Source organism: Oreochromis aureus, linkage group 15 (assembly GCF_013358895.1).
Source record: "Oreochromis aureus strain Israel breed Guangdong linkage group 15, ZZ_aureus, whole genome shotgun sequence".
Classification (NCBI taxonomy): Eukaryota; Metazoa; Chordata; class Actinopteri; order Cichliformes; family Cichlidae; genus Oreochromis; species Oreochromis aureus.
This window is the reverse complement of record NC_052956.1, coordinates 23846710-23866316: the sequence shown is the minus strand read 5'-3', so window position 1 is coordinate 23866316 and position 19607 is coordinate 23846710. Positions and strand designations below refer to the sequence as shown.

Sequence of the window (19607 nt, the reverse complement as noted above, 5' to 3'; positions counted from 1 at the left end):
AGACGTTGGCATCTTTGGAAAGTTTGCAGTCTGTGGCTCTGAGCAAGGCTCAGTGGAGTCCAAAACTTATACAAGGCACTTATATTTTTAGGTGCTTTGGGCCACAATTCTCAAAATTATACTGTTTTTACTTCGCTTTTTTCCAACCAATGTCCATCATTTACTGCCATAAATTTCTAAATACAAAAGAACCCCCACTCTCATGAGGGCTGCTCATGAAATCCAGAATGAATGGGGCCATACGGAGCTGCTCCAGCCAAAAACCTCTTTGCATGGGGTAAACGTTTTTCTTTAAACAATCTTCATGTTGTTATTTATTTATTTATTTTATAGATATAGTTCCACGTTGAGACTTCCGTGAGCTACTTCACAACAGCTGCCGTTTGGAATTCTGTGACGGCGAAGCCAGAAACTAAAGGACATTCAGTGTCTCCTCATGGTTGACTGCTTCTGAATGGTGGAGGGAGTCCCTCACCAAAACAAAGGAGCGATCTGTGTTATTCTGAAGTATAACTTCATCATCTCAGACTTTGAATCAAAGCAAGGATTAAGCCCTCTCCTCTTGTCTGTGTTTGGCTGGTTCAGCTGTAACTCAGCTTCCTGGTCATCTCACTAAAAGATGTTTGGTGCCAGTCTGCGTCTCCATTTCTGGTTTTAGACACTTCTTCTTCACATGGGTGCCTTTGTATATTTTTAATAGTGGGGTTTCTTACTTATTTTTATCCTCTTTGGCCAACTCACTCCGAGATGTAGAGGTCGGCACAGCTGGATTAACAGGAAGTGAACAGGCTCCCTGATGATCAGCTCTTCTCTGTCTCCACTTACTCATTTGTTTAAATTTTCCCAGAACTCTTGAAATCAGCTCACACGCAGCGTGAGAATGAAACTAGCATCATTTATTCTAATACTGTAAAAAAAACAAAACAGAAACACGCACTTCGATGGTTTTATGGGTTTGGATAAACTAACTTGAACTCTGTTTGCTCACGTCAGCTCGTCGCAGTCGCCCATTCTCTGCTAATGTTCTAGGCATCAACTCGCAAACAAAGACGCTATAAAACTATAGAAGACTTAAGTGATTAGCGGCACATAAAATATCCCGTGGCGTTTTCATTTGTGCTCCCAGTGAGAATTATGATTGTGTTTTTTGTGTCATGAAAGGAAGATGCTATAAGGCTTCGGTGCACTCGTGTGCTCCCGAGAAAAGTCTGAACTCAGCTGAATTTAGTCAGATTTGATTCAATTCATCTTTCATCATAACAGGTTTGACATTTATAACCGAAATAATTTAAAAACCAGCAGCTGCTAACATTTATAAAAACCTGACCGGCCTTCTTTGATGGGATTATGAGGTCAGTAAAAGCTCACCACGCTCTCCGTTCCTCCGGCGGTGGGGACGTAGATGATCTGGTACTGTCTGACGTCGCCCTCGGCCGGGTCCCAGCGGACCCTCAGCGAGTTGACGGTGGGGTCGGTCACCTGGAGATTCTTCACTCCGCCCAGAGGCTCTGAAACAGACGGGACACATCACAGCCTGACACGATCCGGGCGGGTGGAGTTCACCTCATCAGGACGGACCAGATGTTCGAAAGCCGGGGAGGCTGTCAGTCACAGAGGAGTCTTCTTTCCTTCCTGTGCCTGTCTAAACTTTCTGGTATTCCATAAAGAAACCCTATTAAACTGTTTTTTAGACATTAAAGAATTCCTCCAATAAAAAAAAAGTTTAAATAACTGCTGCAAATAACCCTTAGCATTTGTTTTATCCTGCAGGGTGCTCCAGATGGATGCGTTTGCCACATCAGGAGTGTCCAGATGTGTCAGACTCAGGGAAGTTGCCTAAACTTTCTGGCATTCATTTGCGAGCCACAAGCATTCATATAAACAGGGACTATTTTCTTGCTGTCTGGCTGAAAACATCAGACCTTTAAGGTGGTTTTTCTCATGATTTGACTGCAAACCTTACATCGCTGGCAGGTTTTCCACGCAGCTGGTAAAAATGATGGTTAAAAAAAAGGACATTATTGGGAGGAACACTTAAATAAAAGCACTTTTAGTTGGTGGTGTGTGCTATGAGTCAGCTTACTCTTCATCACTCTGGCTGTAAGTGTGCAGAATGAACTTGGGGCCAATCAGATGGTTCTGGTAATGCAGGACAGATAGAAATCGAAGGAAGTACCTCAAGCTTATCTGTAAAGACTTTCTGCTAGAAAGCATCAATCAAGTTTTCTATTGTTTTTAAGAGCAAAAACAGCCTCAATCTCACGGTGAGGCCAACACCATTTATGTGTGGTCAAAACAACGACCTCTACTGATATAAGAAGAAAAGATTTATGAGGTTTAACAGAAGACAAAATAAATTTCTGAGAAATGCAGGAGGTGAGGATCGCATATTTGACAAAACTGTCATCTGTCTTCACTGGCTGTGCTTCATTTGGTCTTACTGTGTAGTGAAAAGTGTGGTAAACCCACAAAAACAGAGGAAAAACTCATATATGATGATGGGAAACCCAGTGTGTCAGTCCAAAGACATGACACAGGCGATGTAGTGGAGATGTTACTTATGGAGAGATGGGCAGCAGTAGCATATTGTTTTACTTTTCATTCATTTTCTATTTTTTTCTGTTTCTGTAAAAATGACCTCCTCTGTGTCTGTGAGTGTTTCCGTCATGTGCTGCGCTGTAATAAAAATAAAGTTCAAATACAGACAAAGATCCCGTAAATAAATAAGTCTTGCAAACAATAGCACGAAAAGAATCAATTTTATAGATGCAATAAAACACGCGTTCTTTGGAGAGGGCTCTCGAACGCACCATCAGGGACAGATTATCAAAGCAGTCCAAACTAATAACTGCATAACCACCGCTGGATGGTGAATATGAAAACATGTGGGATCGCTGGGGAAATACTCAGAAAGGGCGGGGCCTAAGTGGAAATGGCTAATAAAAAAAAACTGCCTTTTGATGCTCATGCCATCAACGGTTGCCCAGGTGGACAGGCCAAAACATTCCTACGGTGCAATGAATGTCTGTAAGTGTGTTTTATGTTGATGTAGTGGTTCCATGTTGGTGCAAAGAAATGTCATGTGATTTCCTCTGCAATCGAATTTCCCCACATCTGTCTAAACTGACAGAAATCCTGAAACGTCTATAAAAATTGGATGTCGTGACATCACCCATTGGTTGTGAAGTCCTGTTCAGAAGCCTCGAGGTCATCATTTCCTCCAGGTCTGACTGTGACGTGCTCACTGCCTGCAAACGCTGCTAACATTGAGGATTCAAAATGCCAGGACTAAAACCTCAAGGTAATGCCATCTTTTACATAGTCTGTGGTTTAAGAAAATCCCACTGTTCCTGTTTGGTCCTGTCTGTCTGTCTGAAACAAGATTTGGTCAGCTGACTCTTTATGGAGCAACACACACATGCCTCCAGGAATCTGAAAAATGCTGCTCCCCTTTGTGAAAACCCTGAGTGATCCACTCACTTGTCTTTCCCTTCTCCTCCTGCCTTATGCCCTCCACGTCTGGGTAGACTGGAACGACCGCCACCTTGTACGCGGTGTCGGGGTCCAGGTTCCTCAGGACGGTGGTGGTGGTGCCGCCAGACACCTCCTCCTGTTTAACAAAGTGCCAAAGCCTTCATTAGCAGATTACCTGATTACCGTTACTTTTTCTGGGTAACTGAACCAAGATAAGGCCCTGAAATTGGTCCATAAAACAGTTTGCATTTGTTTTGTACCATGCGTTCTTCTCCTCCTGGTTGGGGCGTGTAGAAGACCTTGTAGGTCCGGACGTTGCCCACTGCTGGATCCCAACGCACTGTCAAAGTGTTGATGGTCGGGTCGATCACCTTCAAGTTCTTTACTCCACCCAAAGGATCTGAGAAGGAGGAAAAGGCACTTAGCGCTTACATGGTATCTAAAATTTCCCTGAATATTTCCTACCTGCATCCAGCCCTAGGGACTCATGAAATGATCTTAGATTTAAACTTGAACTGTCTTTGGATTATTCCCGACATCAAATCAAGTCCATGCTTCATTCATGAAAGTTGCTGAGCAAGAAAAACACTGTTTAACTCTGAGAACTGTGATTTCTACAAAGGGTCATTAGGACTCCTGCTATGCCTGATTTAAATTTGCTGGATTGCACCTTCAGTGTGGCCTCTTTTTGCATCTCTAGACACTGATGCTAATCATAACTCTGATGTCCAGGTTCACTGCTGTCGTTGAGAGCATTACAAAGGCCCAGAAACCTAACAGCAGCCTGTAAGGCCACAGCGTCCGACCCTGAAGACGGTGCAGGGGCTCAGTCGTTTCTGAACATTCCCCTTCCGTTAAATTCAGGTGAATGGAGGGAACCATGAAGGAAAAATCAGGCAAATGTAAATCGGGCAATGACTGCTGCTTTTTACTGGTGGAATTTAACACAGGCTATGTCTGTGATAAATCTGATGTGACTTCTTTGCGATATATGTGTGTGATATATCGGGTTTAGTCTTCAGCGCTGGCACAAAAAGAAAATGCCCACTTGGGTTTAACAGCCTGACTAAGCTGCCATAAATTTAGTGTTTCCATTTAGCTTTGGATGTTAAAGAAACTTTGTTAATCATCTGAAGTACTTTCATTATTTAGGATGATTTCAAGTAAACTGCTGGCTTTCCCACAAAAACCATCTGACAGAAATCTTCAGTTTTATATTTATGTCTCTGTTTTTCTCTCATCACTTCATATTTTAATATTTCAGAGTTTCCAACTGTAATCAGACATCTTCATTAGGTCTTGGGCCCATGTAGATGTAGCAGCTCATTATTTTTCCTTATAAATAAGACAAATAAACGAGTAAAATTACTTCAAACCACAAGTTTTAGCTGTAAATCAGTCAGCGGGACTCACTTGTCTTCCCATTTTCAGACATGGGCTTTCCCTCCATCTCGGGGTAGACGGGCACCACGGTGACAGTGTATTCTGTGTTTGGATCCAGGTTCTTGAGCACGGTGTTGGTGGCGGTTCCAGGAACCGAGTCCTGAGTTGGGGGGAGGAAGAAACGACTTTGAACTGGATGAACTCCTTGATCTGGAGAACAAATGAGCGCTTTGGCAGCCGCAGACAGATTCTCAGAATGAGCAATGTCACCGTTTAATGTTTTCTTGGATGCAGCTTCACTCAGTATCAGGAACAGTTAAAACTTGGAGATAAAGATGGATTTCTGCACAGGGCTACCACTTTAAAGGCTGACGTGGGACAGGATGGAGCTTCAGACAGAAAAAACGAGAGCAAGTCTTCCTTTGCATGCACTCCTTCAGGCCTCTGCTGCACTTTCAAATTTCTACTTCTTCTTTGTCCATTTAATCAAATTTTCCTAAAATGTGCCAACATGCTGAGATAATGAAATAAAAGAAATCAAATCATCTTATTTTATGACATTTTCTGACATAACCTTTGGGGTAATGAAACTAAACAAGATATCACCACAACTTCACAGAAAACAGTCAAACTTTCTCCTGACTCAGTAGATCTCATTCCTCTGTCAAATGTTTTCCATTATTTGCAAGAAAATTTCATTTTTTTTTAAAAAAAGGCAACAACATCATCTGGTGGTTTTCATCTTTTGATATCGTGATCTTACAACTTTTCCCAAGAAAAGAACGTTCTGGTGTGTAACTGCCTTGGAAACAACCTCACGCCACTGACTCAACGCCGCAGTGAGAGCCGAAAGGGAAAAATAAGATCTGCTCACATGGCAACCTGATCTCCCCTTAAAGACAAGACTTCTCACTTTGATTCATCAGAGGTCCAATTTTACACACACAGGAGCACTTTGCACTGGCTTTTTGCCCACCAGGATTTTTAAGGTGATTAAAGTAAGAAGAAACTTCCACATCCTTACCACATCCTGCTCTCCTCCAGCTGTGGGCACCCAGATCACGATGTACTCGCGCACATTCCCCTCGGGCGGCAGCCAGCGGACGTTCAAGGTGCTGGTGGTGGGATCGGTCACCTGCAGGTTCCTCACAAAGCCCAGTGGCTCTGAACAGAAGTACAGCCAGAACAGGAAGTCATTCAGTGCCTGGATCTGAGTGACATATCTTTAGTGTAGTCAGCGGTTAAGTGGTTTCTGGTGATCAGTTTCAAAGTCTTTGAATAGGGAACTTTGTGAAGCTGCACAAATTTCCAAAGAGAAAATCCTGCAGTATGCCCTCCGTCTGCACCTCTGACCCTGGAGTAACAACTCCACAATGTACGTTTAATGTTAAGAATGAGATGTCGCAAGTACTGTCCTTAAAAATGTTGCATGAGAATCACTGAACGCTATGGTAGATCTACCATCACTGTTCTAACCTGTGAAAATGGCAGACTGCCTTCACATTTTCCCGTCAGTGACAGAAAATATTCCATTAACGTGACGTCTAGTCTGGACTGGCTTGAAGGCCGGGATCAGCACTGGCTGCTCTCTGAACCCATTATTTCCAGTTGTTTGTACCTTGCCTCACCATTTTTCACTGCTTTTTTAAGCTTTCATTGCTATTCACTGTGACAAACACCCACACGGCCAATACAAACGAGGCATCCCGCCAGGTGAGGGAGGCAAAATGGAAGAAAATGGGATATTCTGTGTCTTTGAATTTGCTTTTGCCAGGATGAATGCCCAACTGGAAACAGGTCTCTATTTAACATGTTATAAGATAATACATAGCTCAGGCCAGCTATGTGTTCCTCTGAAAAGATTGTAATCTGCTAAAAATGTCTCTCATTGATTGATGTGGCAAAGAGCAGTAAGCCAAAGCCGAGCCAGTCTTCCTCCTCAGTCAACTTTCAGTTCAGTCAGACTCTGTTTAATTGTTTCTTTAAGGCTCGGGTGTTTTTTAATGTCCTTCTGAGCACCTTTACCAACATACTATGGGTGTCATGTTACCTCAAGCCTCGATACTCACTCGTCTTGCCCGTCTCAGACAGGCTTGGTCCGTCTCCCTCGGCGTAGACGGGGACCACGGTGACGGTGTAGCGGGTGTCCGGCAGCAGTTTATTCATGACGAATGTGGTGGTACTCTCAGACACGGTCTCCTACAAAAAGATGCATCAGATTTATCCTGAAGCTAAATCCCAGAGAGTCCAGATGTTTGACCTCAACAAGGCCAAACCACAAATAAAAGTCTTCCTGAGAAAGCAGCTGAGTCTCACGAAAACAGCAAAATGGCTTACCTTAATGCCTAACACGGGAATTTTTAAAAGCTGAAATATTTCTTGTAAAAAGAAAATCCCTTTTTTGTTTTTAGAGCAGAAGAATCTTCTGAAACTGGACCATCACAAGGCCTCTAGATTTCTACGGTGGTCCAGTTTTTATTCCGCTTTCAGGAGCGGTTTGAAAAACATCTAAACACTAGAAATATTTGTACGTTCCTCAAGTTTTTTATTTATTGCATTTTCTGAAATGTTGCTTTAGTTTCCTTGTTGTTGTTGTTTTCAAGGCCACCGTAGACCAGCAGAAACAAATAACACCTTTAACACCTGTTCCTCTGGTAAATATTTCTTCCCGGTATTTACGATTTATTTGACATTTTGTGTGCGCAGCATTTTGGTTTGTGAATTCATTTCAGATTTCAGATTGTTTGCTGTTTACTTTTACAGCAGAGACGAAACCACGCGAGCAGCAGTCAGATTCTTTTGGTCGAGCAGTTTGAAATTCCTCTGTAAAACTAACGTTGATGTGCTAATTGAGGGGTGAAGGTTGTGCAATCAACAACGATGAATGAGCCGCTTCTGAGGAGACAAACCCGAGTGGCCAAATCATCTGTCGGCTGCATTCGCAGCTGTTGCAGCTGTGCTGATGGCACTGCAGAAATATAAAACCCACAAACATGTCATGCAACAATGCGAGCTTCACATTGCCAGAAAGGATTTAGACGGTTTTGTGTGGCAACTGCGTGACGGGATTATCCTGTCAAAAAGCATGACATCACCAAATCTCTGCTGAGACCTTTGATCGTTTTGTCTTTTTTAAACTTCTGCTGAGCATCTTGGATTTTTTTTTTGCTGTTTCCTTGAAAATTGATCAGACTTTTTTATTACAAGCTTTAAAAGAGTTTCACCAAACTCCCTCCAGCATTTTGTCTAATGTAAAAACACCTCAGAGGCATAAAAAAGGTCTGTCAGTGTCACGTGATGACAGAGAGCTTGTCACAGAGCGATGATCCTGTCAGCAAAAGGAAAAGAAAATAATAAAACTAAAAAATAATTTAACTATAATTCGAATACTGTTTAGATTGGATCATCTCAGAAATCTCTCCACCGCCAAGTGTTTTTGACACAACCCCCAGAGCAATCAGGGCACACCATGTCAAAAAAAATGATAATCCACAAACCAGTGAATGACATTGCGTGGCTACATCCATTTACAGCCTTCTGCAGTCTTTAGAACAAATCAGTTAGCAGGATTTATCTGATAAATTCTATGAAGAGAGAAGAACTTACTTTAATCTCCAGGCCTCCATCCACAGGAACATAGATGACATTATATCCCTGAACGTTGCCATCAGCAGGATCCCAGGTCACAGTGAGGGTGGTGATGGTCGGGTTGGACACACTAATGCCACGTACTCCGCTCAATGGCACTGAGGGCGCAAATGTGATGAGTGATTAAATGAGAATGAGTTTCTACGTAGGGTTTATTTTAAAAATTTTCCACAGTGACCTACATGTCTTTCCATCCTCAGACTGGCGTTTGCCTTCCCTGGCAGGGTAAACGGGTAACACCGACACCGTGTAAGGAGTATCAGGCATCAGGTTCCTGAGGATGATGTTTGTGGTGCTCGCAGGAACTTGTTCCTGTTTGGCAAGATTAGGAAATAAAGGGTTGCTTAAATGCTTCTGGCTCATAATTGGCTGTTTCCTGGAGAAAGGAAGCGGTACGGCGTGCATGGAGCCTCACCATCTGCTCTTCGCCACCAGCTTTGGGCACATAGAAGACCTTGTAGAGACGAACAGCTCCGTCAGCAGCATCCCAGTTCACATTCAGAGAGGTCATTGTGGGGTCAGACACCCTCAGGTTCTTTACTCCTCCCAGAGGTCCTAAACAATAAGTGTTTTTAGATTTAGACCACATGAAGAGCCTGAATTAATGATTCCAATCTGTCGCGTTTCCATCATGATTTCATTTTGTTTTTCACAATAAGAAAAGACGAGGGGAACGGGGCTATTCCTCGATCTATAAAGCAAAGGTGTTATTTATTTGTGTTGGTGGTTTTGGTGTTGTTCCTTCTTTTTTACGATATCCTTTCTTTAATGAGCACAACTGACATCTGCTGTTTAGTGTCTCCATGTCTCAAAACAACCTCCCAGCAGACTAAGCACAGGGCAGAGAGGACACTCATGGGTTCCCTGCATTAACTGGTAAATCTGTTATTTCAGATAATCTGATATTTCAGTTCTTGTTGTGTCTGTAATTATTTTCAGGGCTCAGAAAGGAATTCTCTTTGAGCCACAGGGTTTCCCCTAGAAATATGACCCCATAAAAAAAGAGATTTGGAAGCACGTGTAATCTGATTGGTCCAAATATAACTTTATGTTATGTTGGTTGCATATGATTGGAGCACCGGGCTCTGCTATAAAAATCAGGTTACAGAACCTGTATGCAAAGGAGCAAACACCAGTTTTTGACTTGTCAGAGCACAATATGAAAATCTTTGCTTGCAGTTCTCTCAACTTGATCCTATGGATCCACCACAATGCAAAAACAGTGAAGAGAGAAAATGAAGCAGCCTGGACCGGATAACAAGAAAACAGAGGAAGAAAAGAGCGGAGGCTGCACTACAAACCACAGGCCGGGCATTACATCATTTTAGAGTTTCTATTAGTGGCACAAATACAAAACGGAAGGAAAGCCTCGTCAGGTTGTCCCTAAAACTGTTTGGTCTGGAATAAAATTCCTTTCTCCAGATAAAACTGCACACGTCCCCGAAATGGTTTGAAATTGATGGGTTATATTAGAAAAGATGGACTCTGTGTAAAAGGGTCCTGACAGGGTTGTAAATTCTTTGTAGTTATACGGATACCTATAAATATCCCCAGAGGTGTTTTTTGGGGGGTGCGAGGGGTTCAGACTTACTTGTCTTTCCATTTTCAGACATCCTCTTTCCATCTCCTGCAGCATAAACTGGCACCAGGGTCACAGTGTAGAGAGTGTCGGGCTGCAGGGCTCGCAGGATGGTGGTGGTTGTGCCCGCTGACACAGTTTCCTAAGTTTAGCAACAAAATACACAAATTAGCTGCTCCGATGCAAACATATATTCAGAAATAACATCGAGCTTAGGGTAAATCCTCCTCGCCAGCTGTGAAACACAGTAATTTATCTCTAGTTGCTGCATGTAACAGGGGGCAAGAGTCAAGTTTTTTTATACAATATGTATTAGATTTCTTTATAAAAGTTTAAAATGGGTCTTTAAAGGCTTAAAAGTTTCAGACACGATCAGGCAAATTGGTGAGTAATTCAAAGTCACGGCTGACAGGAAGCTGAGGATCGTCCTACCATGCTCTCATCTCCTCCAGCAGCGGGAGCATAGATAACTCTGTACTCCTTCACTCGGCCCTCGGCGGGCTCCCAGCGCACATTCAGGGTGGTCATGGTCGGGTTCAGCACCTGCAGGTTCCTGACTCCACCCAGAGGCTCTGCAGGAACACAAACACAGATGAAACAGGGCGAGCTTTCACTTTTCTGTCCTCCATCTTTTCCTGGAGGATCGCGATCAAAAGCCTCAGTTAGCTCCTTTCAAAGCCGACAAGGAGTCACAAGGAGCGTTTCTCTGGGAGAAAACGTTCCCCTCAAAAATGTGACTGAAAATTCAGTTTTTCTGTGTGGGAATACAGTTTTTAGAGTTGAAACAGGGTAGTTGTTGCATTCTGCACAAAACAAGCTGCTTAAAGATATCACTTGCAATAAATTAAATCATGCTTTTCTTAATTTTTCAGGGGACTAAAAAGAAGTGCAACCTCATAATAATTTTTTGATCTTTCTATCACAAAATTTAATGCAATGATGTTTTTAAAAATGTGTTTGGACATTGGCTTAACTACGTAACCCCAAAAGACCAATTCTGAGCCAAGAGAATGCTATTATTTCTTTTTTTTCACAAAAAAAATCTGTACAACTGAAAGGAACTTGTATTCTTGTATGAAACAGCTTTCACTACAGCAGATATTTAATGTGAAACTCTTTGTCTCTGGATGTGACGTTAGACTCTTACTGGTTCTTCCTTCTTCGGAGATATCTTTGCTGATGCCGGTGGGATACACCGCTGCGACGCTGACAGAGTACGGCGTGTCGGGCTCCAGCTTCTGCAGGATGGCGCTCGTCTTCTTCCCTCCAACCTGCGTCTGTTCACAGGAAACATGTCGGCAGTGAGACTCGTGCTCACATCGGAGAAACACAGTAGTTTATCGGAGCTTAGTGACAGGTGGCTGACTCATGAAGAAGAACGCCACAAATGGCAAACACAAATGAGAGAAACGTTTGCTGCTAGCTGTGAAATAAAAAAGCTTTTTGTTTTTGTTTTTAATGTTTGTTATATGTTTTAATGTTTTGACATTCAACATTCAATGGACCTCAACCGGTCATGGCAGATGGCTGCCCCTCCCTGAGCCTGGTTCTGCTGGAGGGTTCTTCCTGTTAAAATTGAGTTTTTTCTTCCCACTGTCACCAAGTGCTTGGCTCAAAGGGGATCGTTTGATTATTGGGATATTCGTTTTATTATTGTAGAGTCACTGCCTCACAGTATAAAGCGATTTGAGGAGACTATCTGATGTGATTTGGCGCTATATAAACAAAACTGAATTGAACTGAATTGAGCTTGTATGGACTGAAATGAGATTTTACTGTAATGAAATTCAAATGACTAGATAATTTGATAAGGTGTTATAGGTCCATAAATGCAAACACCAGGCCATTTTAGCCTACTACTGAGTGGTTGCCAGGTAACCTGATGAGCATTTAGAGGGAGCATTTGGGAAATGTCGTAGAAAACACCTGCGTTGATTTTAAACAAAATGGGAGCATTTCGAGGAAGTGACAGACGTGACGGTGATGTAGCCGCTCGTTGTTTAAAGGAGTTCAACGTATTCCTGCCTGGTCACAGGCACATTATGTCAAAGTATAGAGCAAACACACTCAAAACTCGTTTGTCCCAGCTGACACTGATCTTTTAAATGACTCGGTATGTTTTTAATGTTGCTGGGGGGGTTTCTGGACTTTGACAGGTGTTTACTTGATGGCTGTGTGATTTCTACTGACTATATAACAAATGAACTCTCAGAGATAATAAGGAAATCCCAGTTATTTGCTCCTTAATAGTTCTGATTACTATTTTCATGTGTCTGAGACAGAAAGACAAGTGCATGCCAATGTTTGCTTCTGTATTTCTGCCCCTTAAAAGCCACAAGTTTACTCCACACAGTTGGAGTGGATAGATTTATATGTATATTTTTTGAGTTGTGTTGGGTTACTGCTACTTTACATTCGATGTTCCTCTGCAGGAACACGGATCACATGAAAATAAAAGCATTTGGGGAACAATTTGCCATGAAAGACAATTTGTTTACTGTTTGCAGCTGGTCAGGTTCAGATATTTGAAGAGTAACGAAAAGCTGGACACCTCCACCTCCTTATCAGCTTATCTGTGTCCTGCCTTCGTGTGGAAAACTACCACAGCATGAATCACATCACAGCCACTTATGAAACGATGGAAAACAGACTATTATTGACTGACTTATTTATTAAATCAACATGAGTTTGTTTGCCTGCGCTGTAAACAAACACCAGCTGATCGTCTGTGGCGAGTGTTTGATGTCTTCTGCAGTTACCCCCACTGACCACAGGTGTCGCCACACCTGCTCAAAATGTTTCAGCCTCTAAATGTGCGATCATTTATCCAGATCTCGGATCATCAGCACTCTAAAAATTCAAGCAAAGCCCTTAAGTGTGCAGCGGTTCTTAGCGTGGCATGTTTTGGAGAGGCATCCACTGGTTATTAGGATAATGTCAGCAGAGTATTTACATCATTTAGACTTCTTTCTCTGAGAGATTTGAATCCTAGTAGACTGAGAAATCCTGAGCAAACAACTCTGCAGTCCATCACACAGTGGATGCAGCGCTGTAAACACATCCACAGAGGGCATAAACAGTTTGTGGTAGCTAAGGGATAAATTACTGGAGGTATCACATCCCATTTACATCAGTATTTTAGGTATTTGGATGTTTTATTTTATTCTGGGAAACATACAGAAGGTCAGTGTCTTGTTTAGAGACAGTGGAGTGTGTTAATAAAACAATCAGTGACTCCTGTGGGTACTGTACTTGAGACATTTTTTTTATTTTTTAACCAGATAATTATTTAAATATGAGGTAACTTCGCTGCTCATCTTCTAACACAGCACTCAGTAAATGAGCCAAATAGTCATAAAAAAGGTATCAGAAATAAGATGACACAGGAATCATTTGTCTGAGCTTTTTGTGAAATATGCCACAAAAAGGTTTTTATGTGTGCTTTTGAGTTTTTCTCGTTTAATATTGCAAAATTTTGGCTTGTCCAACAAAGGATGACTTGCAGCTTGGCAGAGAAATCTAGAAGGTTAATTCTGTGTTTTCAGTGTTATGAAGGTGGTGCCATGGCAACGTGCTTCAGATGTAACTCACTCCGAGCCAGGTTATGTTTGAGATAAGAGATCAACGGTTATGAAATGCACCAGTGGCTGCAGTTTGAAAACTGCTTTCTGTAATAATTAAAACATGTTTGAATTCTTTTTTATTTAATTATTATTCAATTAATTACACATGTAAACGTGAATTCAATGGAATAACAGCTGTAAGCTGTCAAATTCTCTTTAAAGTGGACAATATGATATTATGATCTAGTCCAACCAGCATACCTGTCCATGTTTGTGATTGGTCACATATTGTACTGCCACCACCTTTCATGTAAACTCGGATGAATGGACTGATGAATGATGGGTTGACTTAACGAGCCGGTAAGTCCCTTTGTTTGATATTTTATCCTGATATTAGATAAAGTGAAGCCTGAGAAGGAAAAGATTTCCTTGTCATTCTAGTAATGTGGAGTTGTGGCTCTTGTGACATTACTGAGTTTTGAATTGCTAATTTTATTCTCCCCAGCGCTTCCCTTCTATGTATCCTTGCTCCTGACTGGTCTAGCGTTGGCCTCCGTGTCCTGTTTTATTTTGAAGGTGAGATTTCTCTGGTGTCTTGGTCTAACTTGACTTCCTGCCTTCCGTTGTGCTCGTCTGGTCCTCCCTGATTGATTTCACCTGCCTTTAATTGTTTCCTCATGTGTTCTGCCCTCTATCTGCCTTTTTGCCGCTTTTTTTTGTATTTTGCATGTCTAAAGGGCAGTTGGATCATCCCATTGCTTATCACTAATCAGACTTCAGTCTGTAGACCTTCAGAGTTTTCACCCCAGTATAAAGCTGACCTATTTTCTCTACTATACATATGAAAAACAGCAGCCTTAGCCCAGAACTGGACTGATGAAGAAGCTCCGGTTTTTCACCCTGATCCCAAACTTGAGAGGAAACCCTGAGCTCATCCATAAAACAAACAAGCGTCTTGTCTGGTATCACATGACTGATGCTAAGAACAACAAGGCCGCACGACACCAGATGCTCTCGGTCCTCTGGCGCACACATCTGATGCAGCGAGTGGATCGGAGCTCCGTTAGACGGATTTGCAGCGCTGACATCATGCCTCGGCTGTGACACGTTGTTTGGGGGAACACTGTCATAACATCTCAGAGACACAGCCCCCCCCCAGATTCTTCTCATACTGCTCGCAGCTTCTTTTCAACTCGTTTCCACTGCTAATGATTATTGAGTCAGCGTGCGGGAATGCAGTGTCGGCAGTCAAACGTGGGACTCCTCAAACTCACCGTCGTGCTGCTGGATGTTGTCACCAAGCAAAAGCTAAATTGCTCTGTGAGGAAGGAGCCTGGAAACATCTCTGGCGGTGTGTCACTGACCTCCTTTAGATCATTGATGTGCATCTCGAGACGGAGGTGAAATTTAAAACCGAATCCAGCTCGTACTGTAAATCCAGCTGGTTCTGTTTTTGTTGTCAAAAGCTTTTTAAGTGAGCCAGACATCAAATTACAGATCGCTCCGGTGCAGTCGGAGACCTCGACTCTCAGACTCTACATTTTACTCCGTTTAGAAATATATTTCTCTTTGTACATCACTAAATGAGTCTACAGATTAAAGCTTTACATTAATTATACTACTCACATACCAGCTTTTTAGGTACATCAAAGTCAGGGTATTATTTTTCTGGTTTCTCTCACTAGCTTGAACTACCGGAGTCACTTCACCACTCTCCGTGTGTATGAAACGAAGAGGGTTAAGTTGACGGAGAGATAAATTGACTCAAAGAAGAAGAAGACTTGCGTGGAACAGATAATTAACTGAACTGGCACAAAATCTAAATTGAAAAAAGGGGCACTGGTCTATGCTTTTGGCAAATCTAATGTGATATATGCACATTCATATGGTGCTTGTGTTTTTGTTGGCTTTTTCAAGCACTGAGTCAGTTTTTCAGGTGAGAAGAAGCTCCTGGGATGAGAACCAACACGTCCACGTCTGAGTGCATGGTCCTCAGCCAAAAAAGGGTGGCGTGGGAACGAGTCATGGCCTCCAGGGGAGGATTTCAAGCATCTCAGAGTCTGGAGCAGGAGACTGAGAAGGATTGGGACAGTGTTTGCAGAGATACTGATAGTGGTCTCCTGTAGTCTACACTCCCGCCCGCACCTATGAACATGAGCTGTGGGTCATGGAGCTCAGAGTAGAGCTGAAAGGGTCCAGCAGAGGTGGTGCAGACATCCTGGATGCCTCCAAGTTGTTTTTAGCTTCTCTAACTGGGAGGAGACCTGTGGACAGATTTAGGACATCCTGGAGAGATCGCGTCTCTCGATCTGATCAGTGTCCCCCACATGAGTTGTAGGAGGTGGGCAGGCAGAAGGAGGCCTGCTTAGACTGCTCTGACTCCCCGTCTGATTTTTTGTGTTTTTTGTTTTTCAAAACAAAATGGATTGTATTTCAAAGCTTTATTTACTTATTTAAACTAATTATTCAGATTTAGATTCTAAGTGTAAAAGAGTGATCTACTAAGAACTGATGTTGTTTTTCTATAGAGACTACCAGCCAGCATATGAAGTGATTACATTAGCTGCAATATTCAACAACTTCAGATCCAGTAATATCATGTACATGATTCTGCACAAAGACTGCTTTTACTTTGGGTTTTTTGAGGATAGTTAGATCCTAAAAGGTCTTTCACTGCTAGCAGATCCTTTATTTATGCTCACTGCCTCTTTTTTATGTAATATAATCTGTGTGAGGGCACAGGATGCTGCACAAGAGCCAGAAAATCATTCACAATATTTATAGCCAATTTTTATTTATGGTAGATTTTTCTGATTCCCAGTAGGCCCCTGGTGCCTGGTTCATGGTCCACCTGTGTCTTGTTTAAAAACATCCCTGATTCGCCCTGATTTGAAGTCATTTTCACAGAGATTAAACTGGAGATGATGATCTCATCTCCTGCACAGTTTACTTTATGCTTCACAGCTAAACATTTATTCAAGCTGCATTACACAGGAGGGAAATCACAAGGCAGGTGCCACCAGTTTAGGCTCATTTATCAATAACAAATGAGATTCTCTGACTCAATGATGACTATGAACGACGATTTGACCTTTATTGTCCCTTATCTAAAGAACTCAGAGATTCCTTCTTGGTAACGATGTGTTTTATGTGTGAGAATGAGAAAGCCTTTGTCTCTTCAGTGCCTTTAGCTTCTCCTTCTGCACTGTTTTATGTCCTTTTTGCTCAGTTTTATAGATCTTGAAGTCCCATCTCAGGAGGTAGAGCAAACTTCCCATCAAATCCAGCAGTTCATAATTGATTTGTTTCTATATGTGCTTTGGGGCTCGTTTCGCTGACTTTTCTGACAGATTTAAGGCTCCACATCATCTTGAGATATTCACTGATTTGTCAGCAAGTGGCTGAAGCAAACCGGAGACCTTCCCACTGGTCAAAAAGCAGCACAGCTGGGAACCTCCGCGCCCCGACAGCAGAACAAACCTTCGCTTTGTAAGAGCGCATGAGGAAAATACACCCGGGAAAGGAATTTAGTCGTGTTGTTCTTTCGATCCCTCGACAAACAAACAAAACAGGAGTGGGTTTACAAGACAGCAGAGAGGGACCCGTTTTCTCATAAATGTCAAATTTACTAAACAATCATTGAAATTCGGCCATTTTGGGTGTAAAAACTTGAATAAACATTTTAGAAATCTCTGAATTCGCCTTTTGTTCAGAGTCAGTGAAGCAGCTCCAGCTATGGTCTCCTGATACAACAAAGAGCCAAGTGGTTATATCATAGAGGCCGTATTTCATGTGAATTCTGCTGCTTGGTGCACATTTCCTGCACATTAAATGATCAACTGAAGCTGCGATACCGAGGTTATATAAACTCAGTATGAACTTTTACTTTCTAAGACTCAGAGACGGAGAAAAAAAACCCCTAACCTTTTAAAATCGAAGCCTAAATATTCAGAGATAACAACCTAACAAGCATCGTTTGTGCAGCAGTGACCAGTCTGTGCTTTAAGCCACTGGTCAGTTTGCTTGGTTTTGTGTAAATGCAAAGGAAGACACTGTGATTAATAATAACACTAAAACCTGCCAATGGACGAGAGGGTTGTTTCCCCTGCAACAGGGCTTATGCACCGAACAGTTCAGAGTACCAAGGCTTCCTTTACTCACTGGGCAAGGTGCTTGAGAGTGCTTTGTCTGGTTATTCCGTCATCCTACTGGGAGACTTAATTTTCATGTTCATGTGGTCAATGACAGCAAGACCTGGAGGGTCATGTTTGGGAGTGGTGTTCTGTTATTGGACTTCTGTGTGAATTGGGTTGTCCATAACAAACACCATGTGGGAATATCAGGGTGTACATAAGTGCATGTGGCACCAGGATACTCTAGGCTACAGGTCGATGAACAATTTTGTAATCGTATCTGGATCTGCTGCCGTATGTTCTCTGAACACTTGGATGAAGAGCCATGCTGTCAAATGATTACCACCTGGTGGTGAATTGGATCAGGTGGCGGGGCAGGATGCTGGACAGACCTGGCATACCTGAAAGTATTGTGAGGTTGTGCTGGGAATGCCTGGCATAGGCCCTGGTCCATAAGACCTGCAACTCCCACCTCCAGCAGAACTTTGACAGCATTCTGAGGGAGACTGGGGACAGTGAGTCCAAATGTACCATGTTCAGCACCTCCATTGCTGAAGCTATTGCAAGGAGCTTCAGGTGCAAGGTGGTAACCCCAGAACCAGATGGTGGAAATCTGAGGTGAAGGGAGCTATCAAGCTGAAGGAGTCCTATCTATCAGGATTCGTTAGCCTTTGGGACTTCGGAAGAAGCTGATAGATGCCAACAGGCCAAGCAGAATGTGGTCCTCCATTTTTACTTAAGAAACAATTCACCAGCCCACGTCCTCATCTTTTGTTTGACAGCGTTTTAGTAGGTAAAGGTGAATGGCTTGGGCATGAATTGAGCTGCAGTTTGGGGAAGGCCTCGAAAGGGACTGGTGGCGGCTCCCAGCCTGGCAGATCTCCATGTACTAAATAGAAGTGAAGAAGTTAAATAATTTAAAACGGGTGGGAGGGTGGGGCACGTAAATGAGAATGAAAGGCTTGTAGGCCTGGGGGAACCTATATAGATGAGAACCGGAAAAAGCGTGTATGGAGGCGTGGTTCCGCTCCTGAAATTCCAATACTTGATCTCCAATTAATGCAGAAGAAGAAGAAATGCCCTATGAAAATGACTGACCTTGTTTTGGATAATTGGTTAAGGAAATGGATGGATGGCAGCACTGGGACAGGTTAAGAAAAAGGTTTGGATGGACTGCTAAGTTTAACATGTCTTGAAATACAGCTGTCTTCATGTACACACAAAAATATATCAAACTGTGAAACTGATTCACAAATTGCCACGAGTCTGGGTTGGAGAGGAGGCAGAGGTCCAGAAATCTCACTTCTTTCTGACTTAAACAGTTTTCATTTTCAGTTCTTGCAGTTGTGATCACTTCACTCAGCGCCCTCTGGAAACATCCAAGGATTTTTTTAAACAGAGATATTTTAATGTGCTCCCTTTTCATTTTCTCATGCTAACCATGATTTAATTTGTGCAAACCTCCTAAATATGTGGCATGTAGACACCCTTTTCTAATGTATCTGTACACTGATGATGCCATCATATTCTCATCCACAAACTTACTGTGAGGGCCTCGCCTCCAGCGACTGGTCTGTAAGTGATCTTGTAATTCTGGACGGTGCCGGGGGCGGGCTCCCACTTCGCCGTCAGTGTGGTGGTGGTGGCGTTGAAAACCCTCAGGTTTTTGGGCGGCTCAGGAGGCACTGAAAGCACACAGGTATGTGGAGTGAGATAAACAGCACCTGTATATGTGTGCGTGAAACGATCAGTGAAAATGATTATGATGATGTTGATGAGGAGGATGATGAAGATGGCAGTTATGATGATGTTCTCACAATCCAGCGG

General features: G+C 42.6%; 1 protein-coding gene across 5 annotated transcripts in view; it reads right to left on the bottom strand.

Moving 5' to 3' along the window:
• Positions 1-19607, bottom strand: part of col12a1b (collagen, type XII, alpha 1b) — a 153728-nt gene that overhangs the window by 66693 nt on the left and 67428 nt on the right. For all 5 annotated transcript variants that reach the window (XM_031751530.2, XM_039599428.1, XM_039599429.1 and 2 more), the window contains 13 exons: positions 19326-19465; positions 11232-11361; positions 10517-10656; positions 10097-10226; positions 8921-9060; positions 8688-8817; positions 8464-8603; positions 6927-7056; positions 5882-6021; positions 4888-5017; positions 3735-3874; positions 3481-3610; positions 1369-1508 (listed from right to left, as the gene is read on the bottom strand). In XM_031751530.2, the coding sequence (XP_031607390.2) occupies positions 1369-1508; positions 3481-3610; positions 3735-3874; positions 4888-5017; positions 5882-6021; positions 6927-7056; positions 8464-8603; positions 8688-8817; positions 8921-9060; positions 10097-10226; positions 10517-10656; positions 11232-11361; positions 19326-19465 (1760 nt within the window). The remainder of the gene's footprint in view (positions 1-1368; positions 1509-3480; positions 3611-3734; positions 3875-4887; positions 5018-5881; positions 6022-6926; positions 7057-8463; positions 8604-8687; positions 8818-8920; positions 9061-10096; positions 10227-10516; positions 10657-11231; positions 11362-19325; positions 19466-19607) is intronic.